The 24,843-nt window shown below is 43.9% G+C and overlaps 1 protein-coding gene across 3 annotated transcripts in view; it reads left to right on the top strand.

The window, feature by feature from the left end:
• Nucleotides 1–23,966, top strand: part of ADPGK (ADP dependent glucokinase) — a 28,264-nt gene extending 4,298 nt beyond the window's left edge. Inside the window, exons 2-8 of one of the 3 annotated variants that reach the window (XM_040493203.1) lie at nt 2,577–2,802; nt 4,097–4,159; nt 14,299–14,419; nt 18,788–18,984; nt 19,591–19,689; nt 22,390–22,507; nt 23,229–23,966. In XM_040493203.1, the coding sequence (XP_040349137.1) occupies nt 2,577–2,802; nt 4,097–4,159; nt 14,299–14,419; nt 18,788–18,984; nt 19,591–19,689; nt 22,390–22,507; nt 23,229–23,428 (1,024 nt within the window). In that variant the 3' untranslated portion in view covers nt 23,429–23,966. Of the gene's footprint in view, nt 1–2,576; nt 2,803–4,096; nt 4,160–14,298; nt 14,420–18,787; nt 18,985–19,590; nt 19,690–22,389 lie in introns of all 3 variants that reach the window. The other 2 variants (XM_040493202.1, XM_040493201.1) reach the window with 2 other exon arrangements.
• Nucleotides 23,967–24,843: the final 877 nt, after the last annotated feature.

Raw genomic sequence — 24,843 nt, 5'->3', positions numbered from 1 at the left:
TTACAGATAATGAAACAGAAGGGAGGTGATTAGAACCACCATCCTTGCCTTTAAAGAATTTACAGTCTAGAAGGGGAACTGTGCCCCCTCCCCAGCCCCCCAACAAACCTCTGGCAGTAGGGCACGGAAGCCCAGGCTTCCCTGTCCTTCTAGTCCTTCCTCTTGTTTGGACATTCAGTATCTGTTGCCTTGCTTTAGTTTCCAGTGATTGCATCTGTGTCTTCCTTTTCTCCAAACTCACATTACAATCTTTTATACCTTTTGTACTCAACTGTGAAATTCTGCCTGAAGTCAAATGAGCATAATTTTGTCTTCTGGTTCTTTTGCTCCCTCCCTCTCTCTAATTCCGCTGGTAATAAAGCGACGTAGGTAATGTGCTTGTTTACATTTTCAGATGCTGTTGAATTGAGGTAAGTGCAGAGGAAGATTCTTGCTCTGGTTAAAGGGTGACTAGAAAGTACATGGAGAAGTACTTAGTTTGGTGTCTGGCACAGAGATGTTCAATGATCCCTTTTTACTAAAAACTACTGAATAAAATGTTTTCCTTTTATAAGATTTTTTCCCCTTTGTATTCATGGCATGATTAAGTTGGGGGGTGGAAAATGTTCCTATGGTAGTTACATTTTTTTAAATCAAAATTCTGTTGAGTTTTGTCTTGTATTGCAAAGTATGCTGAACATTGTTCCTTTTGGTTTTTTTTGTAACTTTTGCAAACTTCCCCCATTCCCATCTTTAAAGAATCAAACTCTATTCAAGGTCTCAGCACACCACTGGATATGAAGGCGATGTGTTAAGAGTCTACCCTTTAGATATATAATGTTGCATCCAGTAGAAATAAAGAACACCCTGTATGAGGTGGAATTGAGACTGGTTTATAAGGTTTGCTTGGTTTATGATCATGCAGGGCTGTGAAAGGGATGTTTTTTAAACACAGTTAAGCTCCTGCCACATGAATGTCAGTGTGTTTTATGCACTGAAGGGCATAGTAACTCTTAGATTATGCCTTTCCAGTTGAGCAGAGTATGTATGTATCTTTAATTTTAAAAGAATAAGTAAATTTGAATATTTAAATGCTGATTGGTAGGCAGAAATCTTTTTTAAAGCATGGGATCCATAGGAGAAAAATAAAGCATCCTTATGAAGAGGGTGTAGTCAGTTTGTATCACTAGGAGAGATGTGTCTCTTCCTTGCCATTGTAAACCTTATATCTAGTCTACATATGAACCTTTTAAAAATTATAGTGCTTTTCAATTATAAACATAATACATGCTTATAAAAATTAGAAATCTAATGAAAAACAAAATTCCTCTCCCTTACCCAATCTCATTCCTCTTAGGGTTTACCACCATTAATGACTTTGTTAATTTCCAGATCCAGAGATCTTTTTTTTTTTTTTTTTTAAGAGACTAGAAGGGAAACATTGTAGCTATATTCCACACTAGAATCCAGTCCTTCGGTCTTTCTTTATTGATGATTATACTTTCTGGTTTGAAGCTGCTTGGATTTCACCTGGAAACCCAGCCCCCTTCTCCCCAGGAGCTATTTATTGGCCTTCTGTGGGCCTAGGTTCTCTCAGAGGCTTACGAGCTGTCTGTGTGGTCATCTAGCCCCATTGGCAAGAATGACATCCCCAATAGAAGCAAAAATAAAGGTGACTATGGGTTGGGGGGCAGAAGGTCCTCATCTAGCTACCCAAATTATTTGACCCTTCTCTTTTAAGGGGTGGCTTTTTAACATTAAAAATATAAGCCAGAACTTTTCTGTGCACACATAGGAGAGGCCATGCCAGACAACCATAACTCTTTATAATTTGATTCCACAGAGCCAACCAGGTGATGCAGCATTGATTTCTTAGGAGCCCTTTAAGGTCATGGATTGGTCCAGTGAACACCTGCCAAGTGATGAGTCGTTACAAGACTGCAGGTGTGCCTGAGTCTTTAAGATACCACTTAACTCTTAAGAGTTTCAGCTGGGAGTATTTACACATTTAGGTATTTAGTGTTTTACCACCTTCCACTTGTGTCTTTGGAGGTAGGCTATCAGATACTTGACTTTTGACCAAAACTTACATTTTGCTTACTTTGCACCAGTGTTCCTAAGCATATATTAACTTAATCTTTGAAACAGTTCTATAAGTTAAATACCCATATTATGCCATTTTATAAATAAGGAAACTGAGACACAGAAATTTGACTTGCCCAAGTCACAAAGCCAGTGTGAATCCAGACAGTTTGGCTCTGCCAGCATTTTCTCAGAAATGCTGTATTTGTGTTATCATGATATCTTTATTCTAAAATGCTGAGCACTTGTCTTCTCTTTGTAGCTCGCAAAGGTTTGCCAACCTATTGAAAAGAATCCTGTGTTCCCATCCTCAGAAATATTCTGGCATACGTCCAGATAAAAGACTTCCTTCTGCCATATGCTGTGTACTTCCCAGTTAAGGTTTCAGATCCACTTCGTCTGTTTATCTGTTTGAATATGTTCCTGGAAACACTTCTCTGTTGTTAAATGCAGAATAGGTACTTCTGGTTTTCTCTTTCACACTGCCTCTTCCTTCCTTCCTTCCTTCCTTCCAGAGTCAATGCCTGTGTGGATGTAGTGCTCTCAGGAGTGAAGCTCTTGGAGGCGCTTGGTCTGAGTCCTGGGAATGGGAAAGATCACACCATTCTGCATTCAAAGAATGATCTGGAAGAAGCTTTCATTCATTTCATGGGGAAGGGAGTGGCAGCTGAGCGCTTCTTCAGTGATAAGGAAGCTTTCCATGACATTGCTCAAATTGCATCAGAGCTCCCAGGAGCCCAGGTCTGTTTGGTTCACCAGCAGTAAATTAAGAGAAGGTGGGGAAAGATACCTTTTTGTATGCTTCCTAGAAGCAACTGATAAGCTTTGTCTTTATTCTCTCCCAAATGTGATTGTTGGGAATCCAGTTCTGTACTGTTTTCCCTTTTTGTAGGACTGTATATCTGAACTTCCATTAACTCCACTGTTTCCAGTCAGTTAAATTCAGCCAGTATTTATGAAGCATAGTTACTAAGAGTTTGGTTCTGGTTCATCCCTTAAATTGCTCTTTTTTCATATTACCCAACTTTAAGGTAAGTTTACCTCTTAACTTGTTTGGGTATTGCTTGTGGCTGATAACATGGAATAATTGTAGTATGACTGAGTCCTTCCTGAGCAGAATAAGGCCAGATACGCAGAGAACTAGTTGTAGCTTTTGCATGGCAAGGGAGAGCTGGATCTTCACCTCTGCTCTAGTGTTCCAGAGCCAGGCTCCTTACCTCAGCATTACAGACACTTAGGGTTGGTTAATACTTTGTTGTAGGGGCTGTCCTACCCATTGTGAGATGTTCAACAGCATCTCTGGCATCTAATCATTGGATGACAGTAGCACTCCCTTCCCTCCCTGGGTGTGACAGTTAAAAATGTCTCCAGACATGGTCAGTTTCCAGGGTTAGGGAGAGGAGAGAAGCAGACTGGTTGAGAATTGCTGGTTTAGATTAGTGGTTCTCAGACATGAAACACAGAATCACTCGGAGGGGGTATTGAAACAGTTTCCTAGCCTCCACTCCTAGAGTTTCTGATTCAGTAGATGTATGGGACTCAAGAATTTACTTCCCTTCTGGGAAGTTTCCTTGTTACATGATGCTGTTGTTTTGAAGACATTGTTTTGAGAATCCCCAGTCTACGGGGTAGAACCTGTCAGAGATGGAGAGAGCTTAGAGGGCCCACATGGTCCAGATACTTTCTTGAGGTTCGCATGGAGTAAGAGGCAGTGGTGGGCCCAGAGACCTCAGACTATCACCCCAGCATACCAAAGGCCAGATTTGATCTGCAGTTACGACAGTTATATTGATTTTCATGGTTGGCATATTTGGTTGTTTTTTTTTTTTCACCTTTGCTTGTAACTCATTGTTACAATGAGTTACCTATGAGGTTAATGATCTTATGAACCTCATCTGTGTGGCATTGTTATAAGGTAGCCTCAAAATGTTTTGGGAAAAAAATGGACTATAAATTCAATAAATTAAAAAATTATTAAGCTTGGGTAACATAGTTGTGCTAAAATATTGTCTGATAACTTTGAACTATCTTACAGCACTATGTAGGAGGAAATGCAGCTTTAATTGGACAGAAATTTGCAGCCAACTCAGATTTAAAGGTAGGTCAAATTCCCAGTTTAAAACTTCTATCTTTCACTAGTGTTTTCAATAAATTTAGGGGTAGGAATGAATATTCAATTTATGGGCCACCTAGTATGTGCCAGACCCTAGGTGTCTTGTTAGGAGGCAATATAGTAATGCTAGTGTAATAGCTAATGTTTTTTCAGTGCTTACTGAGTGCCTGACAGAGCTTTACATAGGTTAGTTCAGTCCTGGCAACAGCTGAGACCAGTTGGTACTCTTGTTGGTACTTTAATTGTCTTGCTTTCCACATAAAGCTTGAGGCATAGAGAAGACACAGCTAGTCAGAAATGGAACTATTCTAACCTAGGACCCTACAGCCCACATTCTTAAATACTATATCATGTGATGGTTAAGAGCCTGTGGGCTCTGGAATCAGGACCTACGACTGGGGAATACTCAGTGATGAGAGAAAATGTAGATGACTATATTGATAAGCCTGGATCCAGAGTGTTGGGAAATGAAGTCCTCAGGTGAAGGTCAGTAAGGAGGTGTCTTCAAGTCTTAAAACATTTGGTTTAAATAGAATTCAAAATTACTGCTCTGTTCGAAATAACGTGAGTCAGTGAGTTCTCTGTTCTGAGTGGAATAGGTCTGGTGGGAGGGGGAGGCCAGCAAGGTTATCGCTGTTGTCCTACTGTAAAATGATTAAGGTTTGGATTAGAGCAGCCAGAAGGGGAGAAACGACATATCTAAAGCTTACTGAAATGGAATCACTTCTATGTGAGGACACAGAAGATAGAAAAAAACCCCCCCCCCCCCCCCCCCACCCCCCCCACACCCCCCACCCCCCACCCGCCCCCGGGGCCGGGGGGGGGGGGCGGGGGGGGACTGTAAACAGTCCTCAAGTTTGGGAGAACCAGCCTGAAAATAGAAATATGGGTCAGGGGCACAGAATCAAGACCCCAGGAATATATTCAGAAATACAGATAATCAGCTATTTGAGGGAAAAAAATTCATCTGGAGCCACACTGTACACCAAGAGATGGATGTGCAAAGATGTGGAGAGCATGTTAAAGTGTGAACATTGGCATTTAAAATTTTTTTTAACGTTTACTCATTTTTTGATAGAGATAAAGCCTGAGTGGGGGAGGGGCAGAGAGAGAAGGGGACACAGAACCCGAAGCAAGCTCCAGGCTCCGAACTGACAGCACAGAGCCCGACACAGGGCTCGAACTCACGGACCGTGAGATCATGACCCAAGCTGAAGTCGGACGTTTAACCGACTGAGCTACTCAGGTGCCCTGAACATTGGCATTTTAATAAGAAAGTTCTCATAAAATATGAGGGTGAAAATACAGATTTTTCGCAGCTACTTGTCTTTGTGGGTAGTAATTAACTCTCAAATAGAGATGACAAATTCCAAAGCTGACTTACAGAAACATCACCAGTTAATAGATAGAAGAAAAGATCAGTTATAAGCTCATTAGGGCCCAGGCTCTTCCCATCAGAATCTTGGTTCCTAAAAGGCCACCCTCCTGACCCTGAGATGTCATTCTGGCCTCTGGGAGGACAACACCCTAGAAGTCCTGGGTGAATACAAGATTGACCTTTCAACATTGACCTCTTCAGAGAAGAGCATTTACTGTTGGTTTCTGGAAAACCTGGGCCTAAGCCCAGTCCAGCTGGAAGGCATCCTGGTAAAATAAGCCTGGCCTTAGTAGGAGATTGAGGCCAGAAAAGAGACATCTACATAATCATCACAACAGTCTGAAGAAATAAAGTACTATTACCCTTTTACACATGACAAAAGAGGTCCAGAAGGGTTAAGCAATGTGCCCCAGGACACCTAGCCAATAAATGATTGAGCCAGGATTCACATTCGAGCTCTGCCATGACCTCACCGCTCACACTGCACTCAGATTTACTTTAAACTGTTGAAATGCTTCTCAGCATGGACAGAGTGATCATCTGAGAACAACCAGAGATTAAGTGCTAGGTATTTTCCAAAGGTAACTAATAGCTAACACTTACATAGTTCTTACTAAATGCCATTCACTGTTGTGCTTTGGATATATATTAACTCATTTAATCTCATAACTCCCTATAAGGGAAGTCTTACTATTATCTTCATTTTGTGTATAGGAAAAATGAGGCATGGAGAAATTACAGCTGTTCAGGGTCACACACCTGGTAAGGGACAGAGCTGGGATTTGAACCCAAGTAGTATAGCTCCAGAGTCCACACTCTTTAATCACCATGCTATATTGTGTTTCAGAAGTAGACCCTGGTGAATTTAGCAAAGGCATATTTAGTGGAATGGTGGAATAGAAACCAGACTGCAAGGAGAAAGAGTGCGTTTAGTAAGTGTATTTATGTTACTTAGCCAAGAATTAGGAATAGATGTTGGATTTTTTCAAATGCTGCTTCTGCATTTATTGAGATGATTGTATGGTTTTCTTTTTCTAGTTTGGTATGTGGTAATTACACTGGTTTTCAAATGTTAAACTGACCTTGTGTCCTTAGGATAAACTGCACCTGGTTCTGATGTATTTTCCTTTTTATATATTGCTAGATTCAGTTTACTAAAATTTTGCTTAAAAATTTTACATCAATTTTCATTAGGGATATTGGTCTGTATTTTTCTTGTGTATCTGCCTGGTTTTGGTATTTGGGTAGTACTGAATGAGATGGGAGATACTTCAATATTTTTTAAAAAGACTTTAAATAGATTTGGTATGATAACCTTCCTTAAGTGTTTGTAGAATTCACCAGTGAAACTCTCTGAGCCTGGAGTTTTTGATGTGGAAAGGTTTTTCACAACACATTTGATTTCTTTAATAGATACAGAGAAATTCAGAATTTGTATTTCTGGTATTGTCTTTGATAGTTTTATCTTTGAAGGAATTTGTCATCTAAATTGTTGAATTTATTGGCATAAGATTATCTCTTATCCTTTTAAGGTCTGTAGAATCTGTAGTGATCTTATCTCTCTCATTCTCCATATTGGTAATTTATGTTGTCTTTTTTGGGGAGAAGTTCATCTTTTTTTTTTTTTTTAATTTATTTATATATTTTGAAAGAGAGAGGAAGATAGAGCACGTGCATGAGTGGGGGAGAGGGAGAGAGAATCCAAAGCAGGCTCCATGCCCAACACAGCCTGACACGGGGCTCAATTCCACGACTGTGAGATCATGACATGAGCTGAAATCAAGTCACTTGCTTAACAGACTGAGCCACCCAGGCATCCCATCTCGGTTTGTTTTTTTTTTTTTTTTTTTTTTTTTTTTTTTTTAATTAAAGTATAGTTGACAAAATAATACTTCAGCAAACATTGAATTAGTGTTTTCATTTTCTTTGGGTCAGTACCCAGAAGTAGAATTACTGGATCATGTGGTATTTCTATTTTTAATTTTTTAAGGAATCTCTGTACTGTTTTCCACAGTAGCTTCACCTGTTTACATTCCTATCCGTGGTGCCCAAGTTCCTTTATCTCCATATCCTCGTCAGTACTTTTTATTTCTTATCTTTTTGATCCTGGCCATTCTGAGATGCATGAGATGATCTCATGTGATTTTGATTTATGTTGCATTTCCCTGATGTTTAGTGATGTAGAGCACCTTTTCATGTGTCTGTTCCAGTCCTCTGCCCATTTTTTATTTATTTATGTATGTATGTATGTATGTATTTATAACGTTTATTTATTTTTGAGACAGAGAGAGACAGAACATGAACGGGGGAGGGTCAGAGAGAGGGAGACACAGAATCCGAAACAGGCTCCAGGCTCTGAGCTGTCAGCACACAGCCCGACGCGGGGCTCGAACTCATGAACCACGAGATCATGACCTGAGCCGAAGTTGGCTGCTTAACTGACTGAGCCACCCAGGCGCCCCCCTCTGCCCATTTTTTAAATCAGATTTTTTTTTTTTTTGGTGTGAGTTGTAGGGGGCTTTTTTTTTTTTTTTTTTTTAACATTTATTCATTTTTGAGAGAAAGAGCATGAGCAGGGAAGGGGCAGAGAGAGGGAGACACAGATTCCAAAGCAGGCTCCATGCTCTGAGCTGTCAGCACAGAGCCTGATGCGCGGCTTGAACTCACAAACTGAGATCATGACCTAAGCCGGAGTCAGAACGCTCAACCGAATGAGCTACCCAGGTGCCCCTGAGTTCTTTATATATTTTGGATATTAACCTTTTATCAGATAATCACTTGCAGATATCTTCTCCCATTCAGTAGGTTGCCTTTTCATTCTTTTGATTTCCTTTACTATGCAAAATTTTTTTTATTAGTTTTTTTTAAAAAATGGTTTTTGTTTTTTTTTTTTTACATTTATTCATTTTTAAGAGACAGAGCTTGCACAAGTGGGGGAGGGGCAGAGAGAGAGGGAGACACAGAATCTGAAGCAGGCTCCAGGCTCTGAGCTGTCAGCACAGAGCCTGACACGGGGCTCGAACCCACAAACCAGGGGTTTGATAGTTGATCTTACTATTTTACTATTATTGTCTTTTGCATTTACACTAGCTTTATAAGTGGCTGATCGACTACCTTTACTGTATGTTTGTTTTTACCAGTGAGGTTTTTTTCTTTCATAATTTTCTTCTAGTTACGGCCTTTTCTTTTCCACTTAAAGAAGTCCTTTAACGTTTCTTGGAAGGTCAGTTTAGTGGTAGTGAACTCCTTCTGTTTGGGAAACTATCTTCTTCAGTTCTGAATGATAATTCTCCTGAGTAGAATATCCTTGGTTGTAGGTTTTTTCCTTTTAGCTCTTCAAATATATCATGTCACTCCCTTTTGGCCTGCAGTTTCTGCTGAAAAAATCAGCTGATATTCTTATAGATGTTCCTTTGTGCTTAACTTGTTGCTTTTCTCCTGCTGCTTCTAAGATTCTCTCTTTATCTTTAATTTTTGGCATTTTAATTATTATGCTTCTTGGTGTGGACCTCCTTGGCTGCTTCATCTTGTCTGAGGATGTCTGTGCTTTCTGGACCTGGATGTCTGTTTCCTCTCCCAGGTTGGGGAAGTTTTCAGCTGTTATTTCTTCAAATAGGTTTTCTGCCCCTTTGTCTCTTCTGAGATTGATCAGTTCTGTGACCTCCAAGCTGCTGTTGATTCCCTCTAGTGTATGTTTCATCACAGTTGTTGTTGAGTTCTGATTAGTTCTTTTTTCTATTTTCTGTCTCTTTGTTGAAATTTGCACTGAGTTCATCTACTCTTCTCTCAAGTTCAGTGAACATCTGTATGACCATTACATTGAACTCTTTTATCAGGTAGATTGCTTGTTTCTGTTTCACTTAGTTTTTTTCTGAGGTCTTGACTTCTTTCTTCGGAACATATTTCTCTGTCTCATTTTCTGTCTCTCTGTATTTGTTCCTATATATTAGGTAGTTCAGCCACATCTTATGCTCTTGAAGGTGGTGGCCTTATGTAGAAGGTATCCTTCAGGGCCCACAAGTACAGTCACCCCTGGTCAAGCAGAGGCACTCCGGAGCGTTGCCTTGTGGGCTGCACGCATCCACCCATTGTGTCTGGGATGCAACTGCTGTAGGCACCCTGGTGGGTGGGCTTTGCCTAGCTATTTCAGAGGCCTAGCCTATGAGGGGTACTGGTGGTTGGGGTGGCCTGCCCCTACCTGGGGCAGGAGTCGCTTTGGAGGGTTGCAGATCCCAGCTGAGGCTGCCTACCAGGTGTGGTGGGCAAGAGCCACTTCAGACAGGTGCCTGCCAGGGTGGGCAGGCTGGGCAGAAGAGGTCTGCAGGAGAATGTGGGAACAGGGTGAGCAGTTGTAGTAAAGTAGATAGATAGTCTTAGAACTTTTGCTCCTTAGCGTCAGGCCAGCTAGGCTGTCCTTAGTGTCAGGCCAGCTAGGCTGAAGGAGGGCAAAAAAATGGTACCTGCTAAGCTTCTGTTCCCAGAAAGTTCCTGCAGATCCCTGTCCTTCCAGCACATGTCCTAAAATTAGTAAGTGTCTTCCATGGCTCAGGTGCTTCTCAAACCGCTGCCTCTGCACTGGGTCTTGGAGTGAGGCCCTTTAATAGTGCAGGCCCTTTAATAGTGAAGTCTCCATTTACTATAACCTTCCTGCTCCCCCAGAGTTAAGCCCCTCTGATTTTCAAAGCCAGATACTACGGAGGCTTCTCTTTCCCATGCAGATCCATAGGGCAAGGAGTGCCCAGTGTAGGGTTTGAACCCCTCACTCCTCAGGGAAGACCTCCACATCCATGATATCCCTCCCACTTGCGGGTCAGCACATCGATGATTTGGTTCATGGCCAGGCTGTGTCTCTTTCCCTTCTGCTCTTCTCAGTATGTCTTTTTCTTTATGTCTTTAATGTGGAAGAGTTGTTCCTGCTGCTCTTCAGGTCATTCGCAGGAAGAGTTGTTCTATATGCAGTTGCAGCCTCAGTGTATCTGTGGGAGGAGATGAGCTCAGGATCTTTATACTTTGCAAGTTCCCCTCATGATCCTTTTTTTTTTTCCCCCATTGATCAGTTTGCTTAGAGGTTTATCAGTTTTATTGATCTTTTTAATCAATAATGAGCTTTAGGTTTTATCAGTTTTTCTCTATTATTTTTTTCTTTTGTATTTCATTAGTTCTTACGTTGTTAACTTGCTCTTCTCTTTCTACTTTAAGGTAGAAGCCCAGGTCATTGATCTGAGACTTTTCCTGTTGTCTGATACAGGGATTTAGTGCTATAAATTTCCCCTTAAATACTTCTTTAACTGCATCCTCAGCTGTCCATACAGTGTGTTTTTCTTGTCATTCAGTTCATAGTGCTTTCTAATACCTCTGTGATTTCTTGAGATGGGCTGTTTGATAGCCCATCCATGAACTATTAAAAGTGTGTGATTTCATTTCTAAACATTTTGAGGTGTTTCCAGATATCTTTCTTTTATTGATTTCTATTTTAATTACATTCTGGTCAGAGAATGTGCTTCTCTGACTCCTGTTAAATTTATTGAGACTTTTTCATGACCTAGAAAATGGTCTGTCTTGGTGAAGTCTCGTGTGCACTTAAAAGCATGTATATTTTGCTATCGTTGAATGGAATGTTCTATAAATGTCAGACCAAGTTGGTTGGGAATGTTGTTCAGGTCTTCTGTATTTTTATTGATTTTGTGTCTATTTGATTTATTAATTATTGTGGGGCAGGTATTGACATCTACATGTGTACTTACAGACTTTTTTCCTTCGCAGTTCTATACCTTTTTGCTCTGTATTTTTAAGCTCTGTCGTTAAGTGTATAACTATTTATGATTGTTCTATCCTCTTCATGAATTGACTCCCTTTATCATTGCCTAGCATAAAGAAAGTCATTTTATGTTCTTTGAAATATTCTTTGAAAGCCATTTTGATTAAAATTTGCTATCATAGCTTTCTTTTGATTAGTGTTAGTGTGATATATCTTTTCCCATTTTTCTCTTTTTTCCCTATTGATGTCTTTATTTCAAATGTATTGCTTGGGCAGTGAGAGGATGGGCAAAATGGGTGAAGTGGAGTGGTAGGTACAGGCCTCCAGTTATGGAATGAAAAAGTCATGGGGATGAAAGGTATAGCATAGGGAATCTAGCTGATGGTATTGTTATAGCGTCCTCTGGATGAGGTATGGTAGCTAGCTACACTTGTGGTGAGCATAGCAAAACACATAGACTTGTTGAACCACTATGTTGTACACTTGAAGCTAATGTAACATTGTATGTCAACCAAACTTCAATAAAAAATAATAGTAATAATGTAACCAGATAAAAACAACATACTAGTAGTTGCATGGTAAATAAAATGGTGACTTAGATTTCATAGTTTAGTTAATAAATAATATATTTCTTGTAGGCAACATATATTTGGGGCTTGCTTTTTAATTTTTTTTTAATGTTTATTTATTTTTGAGAGACTGAGTGTGAGCAGGGGAGGGAGCAGAGAGAGAGGGAGACACAGAATCTGAAGTAGGCCCCAGGCTCTAAGCTATTAGCACGGAGCCCGACGACATAGGGCTTGAAACTACAGACCATGAGATCAAGACCTGAGTCAAAGTTGGCTACTTATTAACCAACTGAGCCACCCAGGCACCACATGGGGCTTGGTTTTTAATCCACTTTGACAGTCTCTCTGAATTGGACTGTTTTAGGCCATTTGCATTTAATGTATTTCTTAATAGATTAGATAACTTTAAATCTGACATCTTGCTATTTATTTTCTGTCCAAGCTCTTTATCTTCCCTTTTTCCTCTTTTTCTGCATTCTTTTGAATTATTTTCTAGCTTTCATATTATCTTCTTTGGCTTATTAGTTATAATTCCTTATTATAGTGGTTGCCTTAAGATTTATAGTGTATGTTTTTAGCTGTCACAGTCTGTTGTCAGTGATATCATACTTCCTGTATAATGTAAATACTTTATAGTAAATAGGTGCTTCCATTTCTCCCCTCCGGTCTTTATAGTGCTATTGTCATATGGTTTACTTCTGTGTATATTGTAAACCTCATTCTATGTTGTTAGTATTGCTCTTTAAGCAGTTGATTATCTTTTGAAGACGTTTAAATAATAAGAAAAAGGTCTTATGTGCTTATCCAGAGTCACCATTTCTGGTGCTCTTCATTCCTTTGTTTAGGTCTTTATTTCCATCTGGTATAATTTTCCTTCTGCGTGAAGGATTTCCTTTAACGTTTCTTGTAGTGCAGGTCTGCTGGTAATGAATTCTTTCAGAATGTGTATATCTGGAAATTCTTTTAAGGTTATTGATGGGGCATTTGTACGTTTTACTCTGTTTTGGGTTTATTTTTCTTTCCTGTTATGGCTCATTGTCCTTTGTTGCTAAATGTTTAAGTGTTTTTGAAAACCGTTGTTTCCAAGTATTTTGTCTGTTTTTTATGGTTGTTTTGGGCGGGAGGGTAAATTTGGCCCTTGTTGCCTCATCTTGGAGACTGAAGTTCTGGCCAGGAATTAGAGAAAAGAAGTAAAGCGGTAGTTGTACCAACAAGCAGTTAATTAGCAAGTAAATGCCTTTTGAAGCTTCTGGGTGGAGCATATTAAATCTGAAGTGGTGTTGATCATCTCTGAGGACATTCCTTTACATCCCTGTGCAAGCCCTCATTGTTTGGTGGTTTTGAGCCTGTTGGTCTGGTTGGGAGTGGGGTCCAGACCTGTCAGGGCAGGAGCAGCAGCTTATGGGAACTGAGGAAGAGCAGCAGATGTGAAATGACTTCTTGAAGGAATAGCCAGGGAGAGGCCCAGGTTAGAGTTGAAGAAAAGGTTTGGGGAATGTTGCAGAGCACCTTCCCCCCAGCTTGCTGAATTGAGGTGTGCTCTTTAATTCCCATCTCTGGAAGGCTAGCCCGCTCACATAGCAGCTGAGTGCAATAAAGAGCCCGATTCCACAAATTGGGTCCTGTGATTAGGGAGGCTCTTTTCTATATTGTGTAAAAGTCAAACAATTGCTTTTATCTGGCAGCTTTGAGCAGACAACATCCCGTATCAGTTTGCTGATACAGGACGTGAGTGAGTAAAGAAAGTGGAGGTGGGGTGGGTCTTAGGTTGCTTGGACAGCCATAGCAACAAAATGGCATTGACTGGGCAGCTTAAACAACAGAAATTTATTTTGTCACAGTTCTGAGGCTGGAAAGTCCAAGATCAAGGTTCCAACAGGATCCAGTTTCTGAGGGCTGCTTTCTTGGCTTGTGGCCACCTTCTTGCTGTGTCCTCACATGGCCTCTCTTCAGTGGGTATGCTGGAAAGAGAGCTCTGTCTCCCCCTTCCCATTCTTAGGAGGCCACCAGTCTACTGGATTAGGACCCCACCCATATGACTTCGTCTGGCCTTACTTACCTCTTAAAAGCTCTGTCTCCAAATACTATCACATTGGCAGTTATGCTTCAACATAGGAATTTGGGGGAGGACACAAATATTCAGTCCCTAGCAGGGTGTAGGAGATTCAGCAGCTACATAGGTACCTAACCTGTATTACTTGGGTCTTTTGTCAGCCCCTCATTTCTGGTGGCCATTCCTTCCAGAGGCCTAAGTCCTGGTAATAGCCCCTCCAGACCAAAAACTTTGGAATTTAGATTTGGATTCTAGTTTTTTGTTGAAATGAATAGAAGTGGTCTGGATGTACCTTTTCTGTTGCTGTATAGATTCCATGGGAACAGGGACAGGTCTTCTGAAAGGTTTCCTATTTCTTGTCTCCAGGTTCTTCTTTGCGGTCCAGTTGGCCCAAAGCTACATGAACTTCTTGATGATAATGTATTTGTTCCACCAGAGTCATTGCAGGAAGTGGATGAGTTCCACCTTATTTTAGAGTATCAAGCAGGTAAGAGAAATGACTAAGTAATGGTGTGAGACTGGACAGGGAACCGTGTGTTGTCAGATTGGGGTGTGACTATGCTGGAAATTTATCTTTGTAAATTGGTGGGACCCTTTCTTGCTTTACCGAAAGTTTCCTGACCTCTTGCTTCTGCTGAGCTGATACTGGCCATTGTCTCAAGAATGATGGAGTATTCCAATATTGAAGAAAATTCTCAGATCTACAAACAACTGATCTAAACCCAAGAGAAATCAGGCTATAGGAAAGTAGGCATCTGGAGCGAAAATGTGTTAAACATAAATATACAAAGTTTTTCTTTATTACTAAGGAAAGAGAAGGGCAGGTAACATCTGTTCAACACTGTGTTGGATTGTGCCCTAGGCTTTTCTGGCCAACTGTTCCAAGCTGCTTAGGATTGATTGATTCGAAGCCTCTGGCAAACATCTTTTGAAGCATTTTATTTTCCCTTGGGTGTGTAAGTGGAAGTGTTTGTATTTCACAACACTTATATTATTTCCCATTATATAATATTCCAGTGTTTTATCAGTCCAAATCCAGCTCATCTGGTGTCATTCCCAATAGATTTTGCATATTACATAAACTACAGATCAGATTCTCAGAGAATCCTAAATACCTAAACATATTTTAACTGTATTTAATTCTGTGTATTTGCTGTTGGATCTTTTCTCTGCTCGGTATTCAGACTCTTGAATTTCTGATTCAACACATTATTAAGTTAAAGACTCAAGCATATAAACAGACTAATTGGTCCCTTAAAGCAGTACTTAATAAGCTTCAGTGAACTGCTTCCAAGTCAATTAAGAGAACCTCACCTTCTAGAGTAATTAACTTTAAGATATGAAATAGAGTGTTTCTTAAAAATTGGTTTTTTCTCCATGTATGAAAAAAGGAATTGTTTCTGGTTCTCTCTTGGGTGCTTATTGGGAGCAGGAAGCTTCCTAACTTTAGGAAGGGTAAGATCTGAACATTATGGACAAGGTGTTGCAGTGGGCAGTTCACATTTAATCATATACAAGTTTTGAGTTTCTCAGAAACTCAGAATGATCATTCTTACTGCCTGAAGATTGTGGTAAAGATTAAGAGGTTACTGTGTACTGTGAGCTCCTTCAGTGGAAGGCACGAACAGGACTGTTGACTTGGAAGGGTCTAGAAGAGCTAACAATGCCTTTGAGGTGCTGCTGCTGCTGCCAGTTCCGGGGTCCTGTCACTTGCACTCTGCTGGCGCTCACATGGTGAACTGGGGACCTTTCTAGTTCCTGGTTTCTGTCATGTTCCCTGTTGACCGCAGGGTGGGGAGACTGCTCTCTTCAGTATGATTTTGCTGTTGGATTTGACAGCTATGCCTCGTGTGGAGGTAAGAAGATGGCACAGCTTGTCTTGAAAGGAGACTATCTCCATCCTTGGGTTTATGAACCCCACACTTCAGTTTTTCTTTTCTGGGTCTTATTTTCTTAGAACAAAGCAGGGCTTCCCATTGAACTTCATATGAAGTTACAGTCTACTGGCCCTGGAGGGAACCTGGTCTGGTGGCAGAAGCCCTCGGGTCACTTCTCTTACAGAAGTCCGTCCCCAGCTTCTCTCAAATTTCGATGAATAAATTCCCAGAGAGGATTTGTCACCTTTCATTTCCTCCTCCTCCTCTGCCAGACTTGCCCAGAGAAGCTTGTTTCCAGGCTTTGGCCCGGGACCCACTGAGTCACTGCACAGGTTTTGCTGACTTCGTGGCCGAAGGGCAGGATGGTAAATTGAGTGAAGGGCTCCCTTAGAGAAACACGTTCGGAGCTCTGTGAGAACAGGGGGGCGTGGCGGTTCCCGGCTCACTCTGTCTGCGTTCCAGTCGTTCTGTCGCTCTTGGGCCACTCCATCAGTCCTGTGTCCTGTGGGAACAGCCAGGGAGCAGCTCTCCACTTCCCTCCTTGTCTTTGCCTTGCAGAGGCCTGTGTGTTTTGCCTCTCTCCCTTTTTCCCTGGGGAAATTACTTTGAATGCTAAGTTGCTTTTTCTCTGGGGGTAAGTTAGGCAGTGCCTCTCAGAAGCCTCGCTCCTTAAGGGTCAGTTCCAGGTCTTGCCCTCTGCAGGATGCTGGCGTGGATTTCTCCCCTTGTGTAGAGTCTTGTCAGTTGGGGGATGGTGGTTGGGATTTGGGGTCATATCCATATTTTTTGTTGTCATGGGCATTGAAGTCCTCAGTCTTTCCTCTCATTCGCTTGTTCCTTTGCTCATTGATTTGTTCACAAGCTGCATGTGGGGCAGTGTGAGGCCGGAGGGGCTGGTGACAGACATGGGCCCTGTGCTCAGCTCACAGCTCATGACAGCGCCTGGGCTCCTGAGCAGATGATTACAAAATCATGTGCCACATCCTGAAGCAGTTACAGCAGTGGCCCAGGGGCCGAAGCGGCCGAGTCTACTGGGATCGGCAGAGTTAGGACAGACTTTGCAGGGGAGGCCGCGCTTGCTCTGGGTCTTTGAAGTAGAGGCAGGATGAGAGTGTTGCACTCAGCTGTGTGGACCATTATTGGGTATGTTCTTTGGACAACTAGTAAGCTGGGGGCCAGGAATTGAAAGCATGTGGCATTTTAACGGACATAACCGTTGTGTTGGGGTTTAGTAAATAGGAAATGTCTTTTTCTGCTTTCGTAGATTTTTATACACCTAGAATATGTTTTTCAGAGGAATGGATTCAGTAAAGCTGAACTCAAAGCAAAGGAAGGATGGGCTCTCCCCACCTTGGCACCCGCCCCAGAGTCAGCCCTGCACACTCATGCACACTCCCCATGGAGAGGCAAGGCTTCTGTTTGGGGAGGCCTGTTGTAGAAAGGAGGAAGCAGTTTGCTGACTGGAGTCCGTTAATCAGCCTGCAGTAGGAGGAAACCCTCTGCTGGGTCTGCCTGCCTTGGGGAAGAACTTTCTAAAGGAATATCCAGGAAATATGTTAGAACCAGTATGAAACCAGGCTTCAGCGTATGGACTCTAATTTTGTAAATGGGATGAATCCTTCATTTGGACGAAAAGCTGTATAAGCCTAGATAATAAATCCTTGCCCCTGGAGTCTCTAGAAGTACCTCCATGCTGGCAGGGGCTCATTTAGGAATTGCCCTAAGCAGTAGCAAGCCTAGTAGCAGTGGCCCTTGGCTTGACTGAGTTTCCAGATTTTCTATCAAGTCTTGAGAGAAGAAAGAGCACTGTGCTCCAGTTGTGAGGCTTCACAGGTGAGCCTGAGGAGGGCCCCTGTCGCCTGTCCTGCTTCAGGACTCCCAGCCATAGCGCACTCCTCAAATGCTTGGCAACTGTGGAGTCCTAATAGGTAGCTCTCCACTCACCTACACGTCAGGATCTCCAGCGGTGGGCCTCACCACCTGACATTTAAAACTCAGCTCCCCAGGAGATTCTGATGTGTGGCAGGTGCTGAGAGCCACTCCCGTGGGTAGGCCCAGATCCTAAGCTCCTTCCCCCCACCAGAAGATCCAGCCAGCTGTGGATCTGGCCTCCCTCTGCTGGCGTCAGTTCAGCAGATGCTGAGTGGCACTCTCCGCAGGGGCCTGTGACAAGTACTGCGAGAATCAGAGGCGTACAGTCTGGCATTCCATTTGGGGAGATGTGGCACAAATGTGTAAGAAGTTAAGGGATGGTATAAGTTTGAGTACTAGTTCAGAACAGTAGAAGTAGAAGAGATAGCTCAAAGCAAAATGCTATTCAAACCATGTGGAGGGAAATCTCTGTGGATACACCTCAGGCTGGAGCAGTCAGCAGCCACTTAGGGAGGAAGTAGCATTTAACCTTGGTCTGGAGCAGGCATTATTCCAAAGCAGCTCACTCACAGGAAGCTAGAGCAGCCAGATACTCTTGCCTTCTGGATCAAGTGCGGGGAAACCACCCGTGACAGCAGGGAGGAAAGGCTGCAGTCAGCCTGACTCTTGGAATTTCAGCCTCTGTAGGTCCTGGCTAACTGAAAGGTGGTCGGGGCACAGGTGCAAGTCGGCAAGTGCTTCAAGAAAGACAGCAAGTCCCGTAGGCAGAGACACAGGTATCCTGTATGTGAGAGCTCAGCGGGCAGTGGAGCTTTCCCGGGACTAACTGCCAGCCCCTTGCCAAAGGCATAGAGCACCCAGGACGCGTGTGTTGTTTTCTGGGGTTGGGGTTGGGGTTTGGTTTGTTTGTTTCGTTACTGGCCACGGTCCTCCTGGATGCAGCGCCGTGCTTGGCTGGGCCCTTGTAGCTGGGCTGCACTCAGCCAGCAGCCAGCGGCCAGCATGCCCAGAGCCAGGGCTCCAGTGAGGCCCCTGCTAGCCCCCCACAGCTAGGAGACTTAAAGCCTCTTCCTTTTCTTCCCATTGTGTTGACTGGGCTTTTCTAGGGGAGGAGTGGGGCCAGTTAAAAGCTCCCCATGCCAACCGCTTCATCTTCTCCCACGACCTTTCCAACGGGGCCATGAATATGCTGGAGGTGTTTGTGTCTAGCCTGGAGGAGTTTCAGCCAGACCTGGTGGTCCTCTCTGGATTGCACATGATGGAGGGACAAAGCAAGGAGCTCCAGAGGAAGAGGCTCTTGGAGGTAATAGCACTGTCACAGAATCTCACGGATCTCAGCTGGCGTTTTTCCTCAGGTTCCTGCCTCTCTCCGCCTCTGCAGCTTGCGCTGCCTGGTCCTCGCTCCTGGCCTCCGCAGGACCCTTCGTGGCAGCCGGCTCTGAGGCCTGCCTCCTGGTGCTCTTTTCAGGCACACGGACGGCAGCTTGAGTAGGACAGGGCAGGACCTCTTGCCTGAGCCTCTGCACCCTGCGCTACGCTGGACGTGGCTGCCGCGGTGTTTGTGGTCTGCGTCCTCTGTGTCGTGTGTGTCATCTGTTCACATCAGCTGTGCCGCGGCTCCTGCAGGCTCTGCAGCGGTTGGAGCCAGCCGCTCCATGTAGGCCCCCAGGAATAGGCTGGCTCTGTGAGCACAGGGGCGGTTCTCAGTGCCCTGAGTCTGTGACCCCAGCGCCTCCCTGTTGGGAACAGTGTCCCCTGTCTGGAGGCTGTGGTGACTCCCGAGGCTTAGAGTTTTCATGATGAGGCAAAGAAGGCAGTGACCCGAGGCACTGCCTCTCGGCCTTGACCCTTTCTTCCCTCTTGCGTGACTTCTGTCTTTAATGGCACCGCTGCCCTCTTGTGTTCGCAGGTTGTGACCTCCATTTCTGACATCCCCACTGGTATTCCAGTTCACCTAGAGCTGGCCAGCATGACCAACAGGGAGCTCATGAGGAGCATTGTGCATCAGGTAACCACATGGGCAGCACGTGAGGCCCTCTGGCGCCCTCATCCTTGTGGGCCTTGCTGAGAAGCGCCGTTGTCCAGTGGGGCCAGCTCTTTGGGCTCAGGGGCCGGCTTACTGAGGTGTGGATATTCTGTCATGCAGTCCTGGGGCCATGGAGATCCAGATAAGGAGTCATGGCCATTCTGGAACAGGATCTCTTACTAGGTTAGAAGTATGGCAGCGTAACTGATGGATTTTGTGGGTCCTGTTTCTCCCAGAGTGGAGAAGTTGAGAGTGAATGGTTTTTGCGGTAGAACTCCAAGGAGAAAACCACAGGTCCAGCTCAGCTGCTTTCAGTTGAAACTCCAGAAGCTCAGAGGAGAAGAATTTTAGGGGAGCTTCACTCCCTTACCACCAGGCACCAAGATATTCAACTCCTGCCTCTGGGCAACAGCAGTGCTTAGGTAGATCTGGGAGTGTGGTGCTTGAACACAGACTTCGGAAGCCGGGGTTGGGATGCCAGTTTGCCGCTCTCTAAGTTTATCAACTTAGGCAAGTTACTTAACCTTTCATTGTTTTAGTATTTAACCTATTTAATGGGTAATATATTCATGTGGTTCAAAACCCAAAAAATACTAAGATACAGTGAAGTCTCCCTGCCACTGTTAGTAACGTTCTTGGTTTTATCTGTATACTACCAGAGTCACTGTGTACAAGTATAAGCAAATGTGGGAATATATCCTTTTTTTTTTTTTGTCCTTTTTTTACCCCAAAAGATAGCACAGCACACCGAACACAGACCATTATGCATTTTGCTTTTTCTCACTGATGGGACTTTGGAGACCTTTTCTCCACCATCCCCTGGGAAGCATCCTGTCTTTTCACAGCCAGGCAGTGAAAGGGAGCCCAGGTTGCTTAGCCCATCTTGGGCATCTTGGTTTCTGTCCTTTGCTGGCCCATCAGGAGGTGCAGGGGAGAAACTTGTACAGGATTTTCATTTCCCCGAGAGTAAGTAGGTACATATGTTGAATTCTCAGAAGAGCTGTTAGGTGAAGCAGAGAAGGTCTTTGTAAATTTAATGCTGCCAAGACACCCTTCGTGAGAGCTGTGCCCATTTCCTGCTGCTAGAAATCTTTACAAGTGTTTATTCCCTCTTTTCCTTGCCACGAGAATGTGATTAGAAACTTGTATTCTTTACCAATCTGATAGGTGAAAAATACTTGAATATTTGTGTCTTCTTTTAATAGACTTTACTTTTTAGGGCAGTTTTAGTTCATAGCAACAGTGAGTAGCACGTGGTGCATTCCCATATACCTGCCACACACAAGCCCACCACCTCCCCCGTCGGCACCTCGCTGCCCTGCAGTGTCACAGCTGTGAGTGCCTGACCCTACACTCAGGTCGCCACAGCCCACAGTTTACGTTGGGTTTCACACTTGCTATTTCTCAGTACAGTTTTTAATTTGCATTTCTCTTTTGACGTTATCTTTTCACTTAAAAAAAAGCCATTTTTATTTCATTTTCTGTGTGTCTGTTTAACCTTTGAGCCTCAGTTCCCTTATCTGTAAAACAGAGGTAATCACTCCTTTGAGAGGGTTACAGTAAGAATGGAATGAAATAAAGCCATCCACTCAGGGCCCGGCACACAACATGCCATAAATGGAGGTGCTATTACATTGGCAAAGGTACAGACCATTGGTTTTTTGTTTCTTTTTGTTGTTTTGTGTTTTTTTTAATTTTTTTTTTTTTTTTTTTAATGTTTGAGAGAGAGACCGACAGTGTGTGAGCAGGGGAGGGGCAGAGAGAGAGGGAGACAGAATCCGAAGCAGGCTCCAGGCTCTGAGCTGTCAGCACAGAGCCCTACATGGGGCCCGAACTCACAGACTGTGAGATCATGACCTGAGCCGAAGTCGGCTGCTCAACCGACTGAGCCACCCAGGCGCCCCTAGACCATTGGTTTTTAAATAATAAATATATTCACATGCACCCACACATACCCCTCCCCCTCCCGCCCGCCCTCCAGGGGCTCCTTTCTCTTGCACAACCTTATGTGCAGTTCTCTGGCTCTAAGGAGAGAAGTGCTGAGTAAGAGATAGTGAGTTAGACACAGTGGTTCCCCTTGAGACAGAAACAGGCTTAGCGGCTTCCATTCAGTACCCTTTTGCACACAGTTATTACTGAATACAGTCTTCCCTACCCCACACCTGCTTAAAAAGCTTAGCTCTAACCTGAAATGTTTCTCCTTGCTTCTTGGTGTTGTGTACACGGAACCATGTGACCCTGACTGTGTTGGTAGGGCCCTCATTTACTGGTACAGCACCTGCTGGTGTTCAGGAACCGGGAACCCAGTCCCACCAGTAGGAAGAGGGTCTGCTGTGTATGCAAAGGCAAAAGCGAGGCCCATGGAAAGCAATACGAAATATGTGTTCCCTCTGCCCTTTGTCTTAGATGGATATAACAAAAGACTGAGTCTAAAACGGTGTGACTGCAACTTTCTGGTCAAATCCCAAGTGATAATGAGGGTGTAGTTAGAGGTGCAATAGCCAGAGCAGCGACCTGTGGTCCGTCACTTCCCCAGCGTGTGCATCAGGGGTGGGGAGTCCTGTGGTAGGAAGAAAGATGCCATACTGCCTGCCTTCCCTGACTTCAGTCATTGGCTGTGTCCTGAGGCATCTTGGGAGTTGGATGTTCATCAGGAAGAAACCTCCGCTTTGTTTCTGTTAGCAGGTCTTCCCCGCGGTGACTTCCCTTGGGCTGAACGAACAGGAGCTGTTATTTCTCAGCCAGGCGGCATCTGGACCCCACTCGTCCCTCTCTTCCTGGAATGGTGTCCCTGATGTGGGTATGGTCAGCGACATCCTCTTTTGGATCTTGAAGGAACATGGGAGGAGTAAAAGCAGAGCCTCAGACCTCACCAGGATCCATTTCCACACGCTGGTCTACCACATCCTGGCAACCGTAGATGGACACTGGGCCAACCAGCTGGCAGCTGTGGCTGCGGGAGCTCGCGTAGCCGGGACACAGGCCTGCGCGACAGAGACCATAGATGCCAGCCGAGTGTCCCTGAGGGCGCCCCGCGAGTTCATGACTTCCCACTCAGAGGCCGGCTCCAGGATCGTGATAGACCCCAGCAGGCCGGTCGCAGAGTGGCACAGGGAGGGGGTATCCTTCCACTTCACACCAGTACTGGTGTGTAAAGATCCCGTTCGAACCGTGGGCCTCGGAGATGCCATTTCTGCCGAAGGCCTCTTCTATTCAGAGGTCCGCCCTCACTATTAGGGAGGTGGCTACGGGTCACTTCCCTGAGGAGAGCTAGCCGATGTAAGAACTACAGGCAAAATAGGATGGAGGGTGTCAGAACAGTTTCTAGATCTAATTGAAAGATAGCCAAAGAGACAACAGATTAAACTGTATCAGATACATTCCAGCCTGTTGAAGATTTCACAAAAACATTTCAGGTTTTAATCAGAATTTAGCTGTCTACTAACGAGACTGGATTTTTGGTTTTTTATGTTGTGTGTTACGGGGGTAAAACTTGATTCCCATATTCCCATTTTACGCAGCCTTGCCAAGTATCTTAGGCCAGACTTTGCCCTGGAGAGCATGTCAGCTGGAGAAAGCACTTCCCCTGTTGCCCCCTGAGGAAGCGCATGCTCGCTCACCTGAACTCCCGGTCTCCAGTAAAGCCCAGCGTGAGGGTCCCGTGTTTTCTGGGCTCCACGCTCACGGGCAGGATCTTGATTTCCATTCAGTGTTACAATGAAAATATTTAATGAGCACACCTTCTGAGTCTTCTGCTCTCAACCTTAAGACAGAGCCACAAATGAGGACAAAACAGTCACTCCCGTGCATCACAGTCACAGCAGAGGCCGGGAGTCCTGTGCAGCCTTTGCGGGGGCCCGCGTTCGTCATTTGTTCAGAAGCCTGGCTGACCTGCAGAGCGGCCATGGGAGCTGCTGGGCCCTGTCTTTGTGCCCTGGCTCTGGAGGTTGTAGGCTGGCTGGTCAGAGGACCCCAGCCTGGGCCCGGTCCCCTCCCCCAGCTCTGGACACACTTTCCACAGTGGAGGACTGATCTTTGTTCGTTCGGATCCTTGAAGGAATTTGCTTTTACAACTGGAATATGCTTCTGTGTGTAACAGATCATGTTTGTTTTACATCGACGCACCACATCCATTAAAAAGTTTTACCTCATAAGAGCCCCAAGATCATGAATAAATCTGTCATGTATTTATTTTTTTATAAATCAAGGAGACTTCTGTGTGCTTTTAAATATATTAAAAATAATTTACATTTCAGGAATCTTAAGTCTGTGATTTTCTTTCCCCACCACTCTGGAGCCAGGTAAAGTATGAATCATTCTGACCTTGACTAAGGTGTGAGCTGTACGTTACTCTGCTCTTCAGGTGTTTGGTTATCTTGTCTTCCTTTCACTGGGCAGGCAGCCCCACACACTGAGCCTGAGCTATATTGGTCTGTCCTCTGTTGGTTTAAGGCGACAGAAGACAGTAGTTTCAAGCAGCAAAGCCGCTGTGAAACAGTTTGAAAGTGTTTGGTGAGTCTTCTCAGTTGTTCAAAGAACAGTATAAATATGGCAGCGGGTGGCAGGCCCACTTAGGTCAGGGGTGACCATTTCATACCTGGCTCATAGCAGCTTCTAGAACTGCAAAGCTACCTCAGATTCTTCATTTATGACCTCTCCTTTCCCGCTTTGGATAAGAAGGAAAGGCTTGATTACTCCTTCAAAGAAAATGTAAGCCTAGAGCTTGAAACTCAAAGCAAATAGCTTATTAAGGAAATCTCTGGCTGCTATTTCATCAGTCTCTGCTTCCAACTTAGGTTAAAAATAAACACCTACTTTCTAGCCTATTTGTATTAGGCTTAAGTGAGAAGAGATTTCTGTTTTCCCAAGAATTGGAATAACTCCTTGTTTATGTTATAAACCTAAAACTTGGAGAGCACTGAGATGTTTTCCATGTGACTTTTTCTTACCATCTGTCTCTATAGAAGTTGTGTCTACTGGCCCCTGCCCTTGGTCTATGCGAGTTCTCCAGTTTGCTCTGGTGTTGTCAATAAAGTGTAATCAGCGCGTACCTTAGAGCAATATTTTTCAAAAGATGGGTCTTGAAGTATTGATAGTCACGAAATCAATTTGGTGGTTAACACAAAAGGTATCAAG

Source organism: Herpailurus yagouaroundi, unplaced genomic scaffold (genome assembly GCF_014898765.1).
Source record: "Herpailurus yagouaroundi ecotype Mexico unplaced genomic scaffold, PumYag 184, whole genome shotgun sequence".
Classification (NCBI taxonomy): Eukaryota; Metazoa; Chordata; class Mammalia; order Carnivora; family Felidae; genus Herpailurus; species Herpailurus yagouaroundi.
The sequence above is the reverse complement of the archived record's forward strand: the minus strand, read 5'-3'. Positions and strand labels throughout refer to the sequence as shown.